The sequence below is a fragment of the Micropterus salmoides genome, unplaced genomic scaffold (genome assembly GCF_014851395.1).
Source record: "Micropterus salmoides isolate LMB-PRFRI ecotype aquatic unplaced genomic scaffold, ASM1485139v1 Ms_hic_scaffold_2, whole genome shotgun sequence".
In the NCBI taxonomy this organism is placed as follows: domain Eukaryota; kingdom Metazoa; phylum Chordata; class Actinopteri; order Centrarchiformes; family Centrarchidae; genus Micropterus; species Micropterus salmoides.
Window position 1 is genome coordinate 42538376 of NW_024041150.1, and position 15643 is coordinate 42554018.

At 37.6% G+C, this 15643-nt stretch overlaps 2 protein-coding genes across 5 annotated transcripts in view; one reads left to right on the forward strand and one right to left on the reverse strand.

Annotated features, from left to right (window-relative positions):
* The window catches only part of LOC119911640 (coxsackievirus and adenovirus receptor-like), a 27796-nt gene extending 20750 nt beyond the window's left edge, over positions 1-7046 (reverse strand). Inside the window, exon 1 of the mRNA XM_038730589.1 lies at positions 6717-7046. Within this exon, the coding sequence (XP_038586517.1) occupies positions 6717-6768 (52 nt within the window). The 5' untranslated portion in view covers positions 6769-7046. The remainder of the gene's footprint in view (positions 1-6716) is intronic.
* Positions 7047-8471: 1425 nt separating this feature from the next.
* On the forward strand, positions 8472-14662 carry LOC119911635 (programmed cell death 1 ligand 1-like). Of its 4 annotated transcripts, none has more exons than XM_038730579.1 (3): positions 8472-9211; positions 12778-13119; positions 13285-14662. In XM_038730579.1, exons 1-3 carry the CDS (start codon positions 9163-9165, stop codon positions 13473-13475), a joined length of 582 nt encoding a protein of 193 aa, XP_038586507.1. In that variant the 5' UTR covers positions 8472-9162; the 3' UTR covers positions 13476-14662. The 4 variants fall into 4 exon arrangements, 2 of the variants coding, with proteins under 2 accessions (XP_038586507.1, XP_038586508.1); XR_005445933.1 differs by having other exon boundaries at positions 8476-8786; XM_038730580.1 differs by lacking the exon at positions 8472-9211 and adding an exon at positions 9244-10320.
* Positions 14663-15643: the final 981 nt, after the last annotated feature.

A 15643-nucleotide genomic window follows, 5' to 3' on the forward strand; every position in this document is an offset into this window, starting at 1 on the left:
ACTTCTCTTTAAATTCTGACAGACCTGAGAGGAGTCAAGCCAACTTTTGACAAATATAACGTCAAACTACTTCCTCTTTAAGGGGCCTTTCACACCTGAAAGTCTGCATGGTCTGATCAAAGTTCATGTTTTAATACGTTCAGTTAGTTTTGTTTCAAACTGTAATTCTGCGAGCGCACTAAAGACCTTCCAGGACAGACCTGCGTCCTGTCGTCATCTATGTGGAGTGTGTCTCCCTATAAACCAATCAATGTCAAGTATAAACAGTTCTGTGGGGAGCTTTGACAAGAATAAATGAGGGAACAGATGCAGATTGTTGCCACTATATTGTTGTTATTCTGGCGTTACTACCTGCAGCACCAACTATACTGGAGGCTACTTCCAAATAAACGTCCTCATTGTGTGAACATTATATCGTCACCAGTAGGAAAGAAGGGAAGACAGCAAGCAATCCTTCTGCACCTCCGTTTGAGGAGAGACCAAAGATGTGGGCGACTAAAAATGGGTGGGTGGTTAAAAATTAAAGAAAATAAAGAATACAGTTAACCTTTACAGAAACAAGGCAGAGGTACAGTTTCCACAACAAAAGTCTTTTGATTTCATGAATTAAATGAAATGTTCATGTAGGGCTGCTCGATTATGGCAAAAATTATCAATAGTCAATATTTAGATCACAATTATTTAACAGGATTACTCTTTGATTTGAGAAACATCAAATGTATTTCATAGGTCTGGCTCCGAATATGTGAATATACGACCGCTGGGGACACATAATATTTTCATTTTTGATTATTGATGGTTTTTTTGCACGCCTGACCTCCGCCGACAGCAGTGAACGTAACGCTTCAGTTCACATCAAAGGGAAAACAAAATGAAGTCCTCAGCTGTGTGGGAGCTCTTTAAACTGAGTGATGACAGCAGTAGTGTCGAAGTTATGGCGTTTATTAATTTTACAATTGCTTAATTTCATTACAGATCAAATTTCCTACAAATTAATCAGTAAACTGTAGGCTGGAAACAAACAAACAAACAAACAAACAAACAAACAAACAACACAATGAACGTATTTAAATAATTATATTAGGCCGATTGTAGAAGAAGAACATTTAGTCACTATAATAAAAGTTAGACGTCAATTTTGCATAATTACGTGCTATTTAGTTCCGCTAGCGGGAAACACCACTCATCCCGTCTGCTCTCCGCCTGGACCCCCGCATTGCTAAACTATTCCCGGATTCTGGACCTGCTGGATCAGACTCTCTCACTCTGGACTCTCAGCTAAGGTTCCCCCTGCTCTGTAGAGCAGCCACCAACCCCGTTCAGCATGCATCGCTCTTCACCTGCTCAATATCCGATCCGAAGCTTCAATTATTCGCTCTTAATTACTGTCGAAGCTCAAAAAAAGACATTCGGGCCAGCCCTAGCGTGAACATCCTGCAGTCTGCACGAGCCTTTAGAATAACTTGTATAGCACTTTGTGTTTGTAAAGCAGCTGTCTGGTTGTTGGTTTGATGTTTGCTGTATGACACACCAATAAATATCTGTCACTTATAAACAGTATGGGTATTGGACAGGTGTACCTTCGGCTGGGCTTAGGGCCATCTTGATATGTCACACCTGTGAGGTGGATGGATTATCTGGGCAAAGGAGAAGTGCTCACTAACACAGATTTGTAAACAATATTTGAGAGAAAAAGGCCTTTTGAGTACAGAGATAGTCTTCAGCGTTCAGACCAAAAGCGAAGTGGGGAAGGTGCGTTTACATACAAAGTCAATGCAAAGGCGCGTGGAGCCGCGATGTCGGGTGGTGAAAAGGGGGCGGTGCCGGCGACGCAAGGCCTTCGCATGAGTTGAATATTTTCAACTCAAACGAGGAAGTCGTATTACGCTGAGTCATGATTAGGGATGGGGATCGTTAATTTTTATTTATATTGATACCCTTATTGAGACTGCTTAACGATCTGATTCTTTATCAATAATTTACTATTATTTGGTGATGATTTACTAAGTAAGACCAGACTTGAGCTAGTTTTTAAGACTACAGACCAGTCTGTGCTCCAGACAGGCAGATTTCTATTTAGCTTGTTTTAACATTTGGCTAATGCCAAGCAAGCTTTAGCTGTGTTTGTATAAACATACAGGATGAGATACTGAGGACAGAGATGATTAATTAACCATTTCTACATGTTTAACGTTACCTTACAGACAGGTGTATTGATAAAGTATTGTCTTTTTACTTGCAATGGTTTTATTGCACGTACTTACAGTAACGAGCGTAGCTGTCATCAACTAACGTTACAGTAATTTGGAGCTAACTTAACCCTCACCGTAACGTTAGGTGACAGAGAGCAGGCAGAGACAGCAGCCTGATGATTTTCTTATCCATTGCGTTTCAAATGAAATCAGATTTGAGGCTCGAGACTTAACGTCACATCATAGGACCCTCAAGTCTCGATAGCAGAATCAATAAACTCGAACCTTATTGATTTTCGAGTTTTGAGAAATTTTGGAACCGGTTCTCGATTCCCATCCCTAGTCACGATAGCCTATCAGCGTTGAGATTGTCCAGAAGTCACTGACGGCTTCAGAGTGTTGTGTGGAGAAATAATTTATACTCCACAGATTCTGACCAATTAAACTCATCAGCAAACTACTTAAAAGAGAAAGCAAGCATGTAACAAGATTTAACTGAAAACAAGACTGAACACTTTTAACATCCTCCCTCCTCTGAGGGAGTAAACACGAGTCTACAGCTCCACACTGCTGTCTGACCCTAACTGGTCCACTGACCCCATAGGGGTCATTTACACTGGGGACGCTGGGGACATGTCCCCACCACATTTTGAAATGGCTGATTTTGTCCCCATAACGTTTGAAAGCATTTGTTAAAAATATTCTGAAAAATATCTTGCACCAAGAAATGTTTCCAAACAAATGAAAATGCTCTGAGAACGTTTTATTTACCTACAATGCAATATAGTTTTCCTTAATATAAAAAAAGACATTTTCAATGTAAATGCAGAAAATGTCTCCAGAATTCAGGAAATTATGAGTTTAATGCTCAAAATCTTCTGGGGGAGGAACTCCAGACCCCACGCAAATATATTTCACTATCAAATGTGTAACCTAAATAGTGCTAAAAACTTATTGTCTTGTGCATCCTCACGTCTCATGACCTAAATGTATCATCACCCCCTGATCTGAACACTTATGTCTCCACCACTTTGTGGTGTCAAAGTGACGCCCTTGACTGACTCGCCCTGCTCTGCACCAGCTCCTCTCTAGTCAGCCTAATTATTCTCTCCACCGATTACTGAACACTTTTGCAAGGCGTTGTATACATGTTACATTCTCATTAGAGCACCCATAAAGGTCTGATCCTAGAATCGCCCCTGCTGCCACTCCTTCCAGAGTGATCACTAAAGAAACCATTTTGTTCAGAGTAACTTGGCTCACAGCCAGCGTGAATTCCTGAAGAAGGAGGAACAATTTCCTGCAATATCCAAAGGCCATGAAAGGAAACAGGCTTACAGGGAGAAAATGTTGTCTACAATGCTGCATTCAGTTTTTCGAGTCAAGGAGATGTAACGTTGAGGCGGGAAAGTGTTGTTGAACTGATTACAGTGATGTTGATACAGTATCGATGACGTATGTAGGAGCAGCTTACCTGATAAAGGACCGCGGTGAAGTTAGTTTTAAGTTGGATATTCGACAGACATTCACCCAGGATCGTGACGGCTTTTTAGTCAGTTCACCCAGTGACGGTTGTATAAATCGGTTAGCTCACCTCTGATGGCTCGCTTTTAACCAACGGGGGTTAGCTTAGGGACCGTCAATAAATTACAATTGTGAGAACAGTGTTATGGGAAAATCATTATTTATTTCAATAGCTTCCAAGTCATGTGACACAGGGACTTCAAACCAATGCCGAATTGTAGTACTACACTAGGCAAATGAGACACACCCCTTCATATTGATTTGAGTGCATTTTTTATTTTATATGAATATTTATTCATAATTTATGTAATATAATGCCTTTTTTTTTCAATAGCTTTCAAGTCATGTGACACAGGGACTTCAAACCAATTCCGAATTGTAGTACTACACTAGGCAAATGAGACACACCCCTTCATATTTGATTTGAGTACATATTAAAATTTATATTAATATTTATTCATAATTTATTGAAAAAAAGTGCTGTTTTTTTTCAATAGCTTCCAAGTCATGTGACACAGGGATTTCAAACCAATGCCGAATTGTAGTACTATACTAGGCAAATGAGACACACCCCTTCATATTTGATTTGAGTACATATTCGAATTTATATTAATATTTATTCATAATTTATTGAAAAAAGTGCTGTTTTTTTCAATAGCTTCCAATTCATGTGACACAGGGACTTCAAACCAATGCCGAATTGTAGTACTAGACTAGGCAAAGACACACCCCCTTCATATTTGATTTGAGTGCATTTTTTATTTTATATGAATATTTATTCATAATTTATTGAAAAAAGTGCTGTTTTTTTTCAATAGCTTCCAAGTCATGTGACACAGGGATTTCAAACCAATGCCGAATTGTAGTACTATACTAGGCAAATGAGACACACCCCTTCATATTTGATTTGAGTACATATTCGAAAAAAAAAGTGCTGTTTTTTTTCAATAGCTTCCAAGTCATGTGACACAGGGATTTCAAACCAATGCCGAATTGTATTACTAGACTAGGCAAATGAGACACACCACTTCATATTTGATTTGAGTGCATATTAAAATTTATATTAATATTATTCATAATTTATTGAAAAAGTGCTGTTTTTTTTCAATAGCTTCCAAGTCATGTGACACAGGGACTTCAAACCAATACCGAATTGTAGTACTATACTAGGCAAATGAGACACACCACTTCATATTTGATTTGAGTGCATTTTTTATTTTATATGAATATTTTTTTATATTTTTTTCTTCAATAGATTCCATTTCAAATGATTCAGGGACTCAAAACCAATGCCGAATAGTACTACTACCTGTTACACATATTACACACCTCTTGTACAACTGCAGTTGTACCACACAGAGTCAGTCATTTTCTTCCACAGCATTGAGCAGATTTCAAAGAAACACTTTATTTACACAACGGACATTCCCAGTTTCCTTTCATTGCCTCTTCATATTGTGTGCTGTCCATTCCACACACTGAGCATGGAACCACCGTTCACAACCATCACACTGGACCTGTGGAATTAAAATAAATCTTTCGTAACATATTATATATATATATATATATATTTCAATGTCTGTTGCTTAGATGTAGAGCGGTTGTCCACTACATGGAAGATATATGCCCCCTCTGTATTTGCTCAGAAGGCTGTGCCATTGTTGTGTGAGTGTGTGTGAACGAGTATTAGTTTCTTTCTCATCAGCAGTAGTACTACAATTCGGAATTGGTTTGAAGTCCCTGTGTCACATGACTTGGAAGCTATTGAAAAAAACAGCACTTTTTTCAATAAATTATGAATAAATATTAATATAAATTCGAATATGTACTCAAATCAAATATGAAGGGGTGTCTCATTTGCCTAGTATAGTACTACAATTCGGCATTGGTTTGAAATCCCTGTGTCACATGACTTGGAAGCTATTGAAAAAAAACAGCACTTTTTTTCAATAAATTATGAATAAATATTAATATAAATTTTAATATGTACTCAAATCAAATATGAAGGGGTGTGTCTCATTTGCCTAGTCTAGTACTACAATTCGGCATTGGTTTGAAGTCCCTGTGTCACATGACTTGGACGCTATTGAAAAAAAAGGCATTATTTTACATAAATTATGAATAAATATTCATATAAATTCGAATATGTACTCAAATCAAATATGAAGGGGTGTGTCTCATTTGCCTAGTATAGTACTACAATTCGGCATTGGTTTGAAATCCCTGTGTCACATGACTTGGAAGCTATTGAAAAAAAACAGCACTTTTTTCAATAAATTATGAATAAATATTCATATAAAATAAAAATGCACTCAAATCAAATATGAAGGGGTGTGTCTCATTTGCCTAGTATATACTACAATTCGGCATTGGTTTGAAGTCCCTGTGTCACATGAATTGGAAGCTATTGAAAAAAAACAGCACAATTTTCAATAAATTATGAATAAATATTCATATAAAATAAAAAATGCACTCAAATCAAATATGAAGGGGTGTGTCTCATTTGTCTAGTCTAGTACTACAATTCGGCATTGGTTTGAAGTCCCTGTGTCACATGACTTGGAAGCTATTGAAATAAATAATGATTTTCCCATAACACTGTTCTCACAATTGTAATTTATTGATGGTCCCTAAGCTAACCCCCGTTGGTTAAAAGCGAGCCATCAGAGGTGAGCTAACCGCACTTATACAACCGTCACTGGGTGAACTGACTAAAAAGCCGTCACTGGATCCTGGGTGAATGTCTGTCGAATATCCAACTTAAAACTAATTTCACCGCGGTTGAAAACCGTGACAGTCTGTCTGAATCTAGCTTCTTCTAAACAGTAACATGGATGACAAAATGATCGACTACGTGGTCAGTTATAACATCACCAGACTATCGAGAAATAAATGTTTGCTTTACAAGTGAAACTAAAACTAAAAAACTTTCTGTCGGGGATAACTACCGCCAAAAACATATTGTTTTATAACACTGATTTAAAAAAAACGTGTCTTTACCTGAAGATGCTGGAGACAGACGGGCCAACAGGAAAACGAACAGATAAACCATCCCGAGTTTATATTCAACTTTTGTCGATTTCAGCTTTTAGCCTCATTAGCTCCGCGTCAAGGCCTCAAATATTTTACGGCTCTTGAAATATAACTTAATCTTCTTTAACTTGTACCCAGATGGACCAGTAGATGCGTTCGAGATGACGGCGGCTTTTTCGTCGATTTGATAGTTTCACGTGAAGCGCAGGGGCGAGGAACAAAAACGGCGCCGTCAAGTCGAAGACAGTCTACTGGTATCTGGGAGCTGCGACCGCACTGATGTAGTGTTCAGTAGGAAAACTCGTTCACATGGGTCCTCCTGGGAGTCTGTCGTCACTGGGCAGGCTGACTTACTGTTACTAATTGTAACACTGAAAAATAAGTCATATTAAGCCCCTGCATCTCAAGTAAAAGCCGAGGCTACCTCAAAGAGTTTTTAAATGGTTCAAATGATTTTAGATGTCAGGCATCCTCTGCTAAGTTATCTGTTCTAACTTCATAAAATTGCTTTTCACAAGTGAACTAGTCATTCTCTTTGGTTTTGCTGGGTCTTATGCCATCAACTACTTTAAATCCACTGTACAGACAAACTGACAATGAAAGGAACTTTACTTTTGCAGACTTAGGCCTATAAAATATTCACACTTTCTGTTAAACACATGTAAACAGATATTTTATACAAAGAATGTTGGCCTATGTTGATTGGTGATTTGTTTATACTAGAACAAATCCATTTCTTTTAATACACCCTTTTTAATAATAATAATAATGTAGTTTTACATTTAAATTTAGTGAAATATGTTTATTTTCAAAACAGAGAGACAAGCTGCTTACATGGGGCAATGTGGCTTGGGCCGAAGTTGCAGCCATGATAAAATCCACAACTATAGTTTACAAAGTGATGATTGTTCATAGTTTCTCTTTTCTAGATTAAAAAAGTATTTAGTGCATTTTTCACCTTGTTCTAGACACTTTCTTCTGGATCTGACAAAGGCACCTCTGGCCTTTTCTTCATATATTTTGTTCAATTCAAGTTGTAGAGATGACAGTTCTTGCAGTTCTTCTCCAGATAAATGTACTTTCTCTAATAATCTTATTATATTTGTAATTATCCGGGTCTATCTTTCTTTATTTGCTTTAGCAAACCGTTTCCCAAATGACAACGCAAAAATTCTAAATTCGTATTTCATCAATTCCCAGCATTTTCCAAACTCGTTAAATAAATTTGCTTGTCTCCAATATTTCTCAATTATTTTTTGGGCTTTATTTTTAAAGTCCTTATTTTCTAATAGTGTTTTATTTATTTCCAGTAGTAACTGAGTAAAGTTGAAGTTGTTTCAAGACTGATCAAAGAAAAGTGGAACAATGTCTCACATTTGTTATATGTCAAGAGTTTTATTCAGAAATATTCAGCTGTTTTGAGGCCTTTTCATAATTGACATCACCAGCCTTGGAAAAGTTTTGGTCACATGGAGCTTTTGTTGCTGGCAAAGATAAGTATTTTTTGCCATCATAGGCCTACAGGTGCGGATATAACTACAACACGTCGCTCCAATAAATCAAAGGAATCTGTGAAATGAGTTAGAGGCTGATGTGTGGTTTTTTAAAACCACTGTGAATCAAGAGCAGAAGCGGCAGATGCGCCACCTGTCGAAACAGGGCTGAAACGCACCGGAGCCTCGCTTCACTGCGGTCACGTGGCATTGACGTAAACCACACCTCACCGCGCTTCAGGATCTCGACCGACCTCAACGCAGCGTGGACACGTCAGTATCGAGCGTCCCATCCCTAAAGATTTCAACAAAAACAAAAAAAGACAGCAGGCACATTACAGACTGGTTATATTATACAGATGGAGCAGCAGGAGGAGCAGGAGGATCAGCAGCAGCGGGTCTGTTGTCTGGATCTGTTGTTCTCTGTTGGATTTTCTATGCTGGATCATGGCGGAGGCGCAGACTGTAGAGGACTCCGGATATCGCTAAGAAGCAGTTTCTTCCCCAGAAAGCAACAGTTTCTACCTGACGGGACAATATGAGGGTGAGGAAGTCAGTTTAGTGACCGGCCATGACACAAATACAACATTTATTCTCTTTTATACCGCAGATTTATAGCAGGCAGTTTCAAAAGGAGGCTGAGGCCTAAAGGGTTTATAGCTGCTGTTTGTGCAAACAAAAGATTAAACACATAATCAAGTTGTGAAGAGTTATTTTCCACCACATTTTCAGTAATGTTAACTTAACCTTAGACCTTCCTGCCTGGACTTCTGCCAGCACACAGCAAAGACTGTGGGCGCCACCCAACAGTGTCGCAACAGTGAGGAGGCAGTGCAGCAGTTCCTCTGCAGCTCCCCTCCCCACTGTCAGAGAAAGAGCAGGTAACTTGAAAGCAGCAGACAGACTTCACCTCCTCTCTCATGGAGAAGTTTGTGTTCCTGTTGGTCCTTCTGTCTCCAGCAGCTTCTGGTAAATACGAGCTTTTATTGATTCATGGAGGCAGGAAAGATTATTTTTATAAAATACTGTCATCTTGTCCTACATGTGTTTGTAACGGGGCCTTGGGCTCCTGAAGTAGCAGGATTAGCTTTTTTCCTCCTTTGCATAATGTAAGCTACTCATAGACGTATGTATGTAGATGTATGTAGCTACAGTTGTCCAAAAGAAGATAAAATGATATCGTGTAGCTTTTCAGTGTGCAAAGACTTTGCTGGCTGTACGAATTGATCTTGGTTGAAGTTTATGTACTACGACAGTGTTTCGTACCCTTTCCTGAAGAAAGTTTCCCCCTGTCCTGCATAATTTATTCTCTCCCTGCTTCAGCACAGCTGATTGAAGCAGCTTCAGGATTCACAACGAGTTGATAGTTTGAATCAGCTGTTTTGGAGCAGTGAGATATTTAACACGCTGTTATTTAAACAGTTAATAGACATAAAGTCTATTCTTCTATATGCTATTTAGCGTTAAGTAATTGCCCTGCTAGTTTCCCGTTACAATGTTGACTAACAATCCCCTTATGTCTACGTCATTAAACTGTATAATGTTGTATGCGTTGCGCTTTGGGGGCGTGGCTCTGCCGCAAAAGTGAAACAATAGACCTAGATAGAGCGACATGTGCTCCCTTTAAGCCTCTATTTCAACCGTAAAGTGTAATACTTCCCATACAACAGTAAACTATTACTAAACTTCATCGGATAGTGGGACAAGTCCACGGTGGTGCCCGGATGGACACGAGGCTGAAGAAATTACCAAGTACCAACTAAGCTTCATTATTACCAAGATTGTGTCCAGATACTGCGACGCGCCCGCACTCGCGGTCCGCTCCGTTTCAACGGGGAACCAGTTACCATCTTCCCGGAATACACGACAACTGTGACTAAAGCTCGGGCTGCATTCACAGAGGTCACGTACAGAGGGGAGGACAGGGAGTTCACTGACCCGGACAAAGCGATGACCTGTGTCAAGAACAATATTCTCACAGAATGTACATGAGACAGATCATCTCAACTGAACATGATGCCTCTGTCGACCTGCCGGTATGGTGAACATGTGTATATCATTGTGCCAGTTGACATCAGGTACAAATTCATAGCACAATGTTTACATTTTCTATATACTATAACTGTTCCACTTTCTTATTGGCTTGAACTGTGTGCATATAGGCTGACATACTATTTCATGTTCAGCCTACAGTTACTACTAAAGTATTGGTTTGCTGTTTTTGCTTAAAGGATATACCGAGTTAAAATGAAAGTAACGCCGTTTCAGTTCCTGATTATTATTATGGGTTAATTGTGTCAGCAATAGTTGGCTATTTGTAAGAGTCATAATAATAATGAAACCATTTTAAGAGCTTTCTTGTTTTTGACATGTTTCAGTGATTCATGCATTATAGCTCATTCTTCCAGTGGTTCAAGCAGGTTTAGTCTTAAAGAACCTACATTTATGTATAAAGGATTTCCCCAATAGCATCACAACATTGAGAACAAAATCCAACAAACAAATCAAACTTTACTGACTCTGCTGCCGATGGTTAAGACATCGTCTTCCTGGACGGTAGCCAGTATAAAATCCCTGTTTCTCTGTTCAACTATTATAAACAAGCATTATTATCCTTGTTAATTGTTTAATTTTGAAGTAATAAAGATATTAGTTTTAAAAGTAAAACTATTTCTTTGATAGCTGGGTTAAAAAGTGATATTGTTTTGGTGACACAATTGCTAAATGAAAAGTCTTATGACTCTTATTTTCTTACACTGTATTTGTGTATCTTACACTGAAATAGGCAACACAATTCCAGCTACACACTGAGATTTTGGAATTGTTTTTGATGCATTACCTTTTGTTCTTTTGAGATTACTTCAAGGAAGTGGTAGGTTTGACATGCATCCACAACTTAAAGGTAACGTCATTAACAGTGTATGCTTCACAGGTGTAAAAATCTACCAATAAGTTTCTAAGGAGACTTTGCCAGGAGTCCACAACTCATCCTGCCAAGCAATTTTGTAACTCTAGAATACAAAATATTAAATGGAAATCAGTTTGAAATATCAATAAGAAATATTGTGTCACCAACAAAACTAGAAAAGCTTTATTTAAAATTGTTAATTTGATTTCTCAGGCCTGATTCTGTGGAAAAGTGTGTTTTGCAGTGATGAGGCTGAAACATTGTCATTTATTTTAAGATTGTAATAATTTAGGTTACATTTAGAATATTTAAGACGGCGACTGTAGGGCTGGGGCGATTTGTCGACGTAATCGATTAAGATTTGAATATAGATTTATTGATTAGACATGTTTGTGATGTTTATTTAGGATAAATTGGTATGTTAATTAAGTAATAGGCAACTTTTCTTTCTTTAGAATAAACAAAATTAGTCGTTAGACTAATCGACTAATTGAATAAATTATCGTTAGATTAATCGACTTGAAAAATAATCGATATGTACAGCCCTAATTGACTGGTTCAACTATTTTTCTGGAAAAGAGACATTTTTTATGACAAGAGTGACATTGATTTAAAAGAATATATTTTTCACTCTTTATTTTATATGAAAAATTTTAGTAGAAACCACATTTTATGATCGAAATGAAATATTATATAGAAACTTTATATAGTTTAAAGATTAATAAAGCAATAAAAGCATTTAAAATGTGTAAGGATTTAAATATTTGTTTCAAATTACATGATACCCTTAAATGTTTATAGTTGTGTCATGCTATATTATCTTGTCGTTGTTTTCGCTAAAGATTTCTGTATGAGATTAATTCAAGATTCAATAAAAATAAAATCCTCCAGATGACTTTCTGTGCAAATAATGTGGTTTTATCAATGAAAGAATGCAAACAAAAGGTGGCTCAGGAAAACAAAATTTTAAACACATACACATAAAAAAAGGTATTTTAGCAACTAATAAGCAGAAATAATTCACAAACTATGAATGGTGTTAGCCTAACTGCTAAAAATATATTTAAGGCCTATACATAAATGTTAATTATGAACATCAAAATGTAGCTTTTGTGTTTTATAATGTGAATAATTGAAAACCTTTTGTAAAGTTCGCATCATGGAATCATTGAAGTTTCAAACATGTGCATAGTTATTCTCACATTAGTCTGTATTCGTAGATTCGTATCATTGTGATTAATAATTAAGTTATTTTGGTCAAGTTAATTTAAATTCTTGAGTTTTTCTGAGCCTATCTTAAGACTTATCAGACTCTGGTCTGGAAGCTGAGCAGGACACCAACACTACGTACTTTAGCAGCTTTGTAACGTTCGCTGCATTTATAGCAAGTAACGTTAGAAAGTAGCCACATGTCATAACTTTGCTGTAACATTACTAAGTCACACAGTGAGAAAAAATAAATCCTGTATAGAAAATAAACACTAAACATTTTATATTCACGCCGCAGCCCTCTGAATCGTAATCGGTTCGTGACGCGTCTGAAGATTCACACCTCTAGTTCCCGTGATCTCAGGTTCTTCTGTTGAAGCAAAGAAATGTAATTACTTTTTCTCTGTGATGTTTTTAGATGTGGTACGAGTGAAACCTGGAGATGATGTCATTCTGCCATGTCAGGCTGGAGATGTCTCCATCAGAGCTGTAGAGTGGAGCAGACCTGACCTGGAACCAGACTACGTCGTCTTTCACAGAGATGGACTCTCAGATCCAACCCAGCAGCATCCATCCTTTAAGGACCGGGTGCAGCTGGTGGACAGAGAGCTGAAGGACGGAGACGTGTCTTTAATTCTGAAGAACGTGAACAGCAACGACGCTGGAACATACGAGTGTCGAGTTGCAACAGGAGGATCAAGACGTAAGAGAGCCATCATTGAGACTGAGCCAATCAGAATCATCCAGCTGGAGGTTTCAGGTGAGTTTGTGGAGGTCAGTGTGTCTGTGTGCCATGTTGTAGCTGCACTTTATTCCATGTTGTTTCTGAGAGTCAAACATGAGGAATATAGAAGATATAGAAGAGTAAATGGAGGCTGTTCCACTGTTCACTCATTTCCTGACTAATATGCACTTTGATCTTCAGGGTCCAACAGCGGCGACGTCGAGGAGGGAAACTACAGACATTACTACGGATCTGTAGCAGGTTTTGTTCTGGTTTGTTTAGCTGCTGTTGGATTGGCTGTTGGCTGGAAATATAAAAGACATAAGGACAAGAAACCAGAACAGTCTGCTGCTGAAGAAGAGGTCAGCTTGTCACAGATTCGTTTCACCTGAGCACATGTAGGGATGCAACGATTACAGATTGTTGGTACGATTATAGTCTGAGGAATAATAATGGTTTCACAGTTATTATGAATTAAGTCACTTCACAACACCTATTGATATTTAATATTTTATTAACAATGATATGTCTATAATATTTAAGTATTATTATTAATAATATAAGAGGAATATTAACTGCAATCTTCCGCCAGGGGAAATTGTTATTAATGAGGTAAATATACTGAACTGTTGTCATCAGCTCATCCGTAAATGTGTAAGTTTTAGTGAAAATGATAGAAAGAAATCTTTCACACAGCGTTATTAATAATTGAAATGCAGGTAATTGGTATAGTCACTGAAAGCTCGACAGGCATCGACTGTAAGTGACAGGTTTATATTTAATTCCCAACTTGCCAAGTTATTTAACTCAGTTATTATGTATTACCTTTACTTAGACGGGTCAGACGATTTTATATAGATAGATTGATAGATTTTATTTTAAAAGCTGTTTTTTTTTGTATTTTTCTACTGTCACAATAAACTCTAGGTTACGTGAACTGTTGATTCAGATTTCAGTACCTGAACTCCTTTCAAATGTCACTTTAGTAATAGTGCACGGTAAAACATGTATTTCCAGTTAATATTTACAGTAATGCAAGGAGTTAATTGTTTGATTACTTGCACTTAAAATGTGTGTAGATAATTTAGAGAGCATTTATATTACATTGGTAATATCTGGGCAATCGAGGGCAGTTACCGTCTTTTCCTTTTTACAGCATTCACCTTTAATTGCTTGGGAAAACTCTCAGGAGAAAGATTGGGAAGTTAGTGGACAGTCAGAGAGTGGAGCCACATAGTTTTTAGACCTCCTCTCTCTCTTCCTATTTTTCTCTTGTTAATTAAAAATCTAATTTCTGTAATTTTTCTGTACTGATGTTTTCTTGCTATCTGAGTAAACGGATGTATTTTTTACTTGTGGTCCTCTGGATTTGTTGATGTGGATTCGGACGAGGGGATGGATGGAGCGTCAAGCTAGGGCTTCATTCAGAGGAAACCTACAGATTGATAAGGATGTGATGTTTGTTTTAGATGTACTTACTGACAGAGGTCAATTCTGTGAATATGAGTATCTTGCCAGTAATAAGTGCTTGGATACCTCTCGAAGAATATATGTTATAAAAAGCATATCTCCAAAGTTACTAAGTGTGTTGTTATATGTTCTTTCAATCGAGAGATCCTCGAGCTCTCATTTGGTGGGAAATATATTTTTATGTGTAATAGGCGCCAAATCAGAAAAGTACTGATCTCTGGTCCAAATTTTATATCCATAAGACCGAAACACTTCAAATTCAGTTTTCATTTGAAAAGAACTATCAAAACCCTTAAATATATAGTCTGTAAATTACTCAGTAAAAAAAGGCTTTATTTATAGGCTATTTATTAACTTATATCTCCCTCATACAACGGGTTTTCTGCTCCTTTTGTTTTATTGTTTTGTATTTGCATTTTATTTGTTCTGTTCTTGCCCCGTCTCTTTTTGTATGCCAATTTTGTTTTGTTTTTTAAATCAACTTTATTGGAATTGATTCACAACCAGTCAGTCATTCCAGTTTGTGAAACATAGAGGCTTGAAATAATATGATGGTAGAAGGAGAAAAATATAAAATAGCCTGTATGTATAAATTCAACCCCCCTCTCACCCCTTGTGAGGTGGTATGTGTCATCCTCAAGCTCGGGTCCTGGACCAGAGGCCTGGGAGTTTGAGGGTTCTGCGCAGTATCTTATCTGTTCATAGGACTGCACTCTTCTGGACAGAGACCTCTGATGTTTTACCTGGAATCTGCTGCAGCCACTCTCCCAGTTTGGAGGTCACAGCCCCCTGGTGCTCCGATCACCACTGAGACCACTGTTGCTCTTACTTTCCACATCTTTTCTTTATGTATATATTATTACGGGACAGTCTGTATGGACAAGAAGCGATTTCTGGTATTCATTGCCATGGTGCTAAATTGTGCTGTTGAAATAAAGAGCAAGTCAGAGAGGATTAAGATGTTGTTGGATGCTGCAAGCAGATTCTTGGACATTGTGGACATTTCAGGAGAAGAGATAGATATTACGCTGAGGGAAAGATTTAAACCAACCACCATAAAACCTCAAAGAAGAAGACGTGTTTTTTTTGT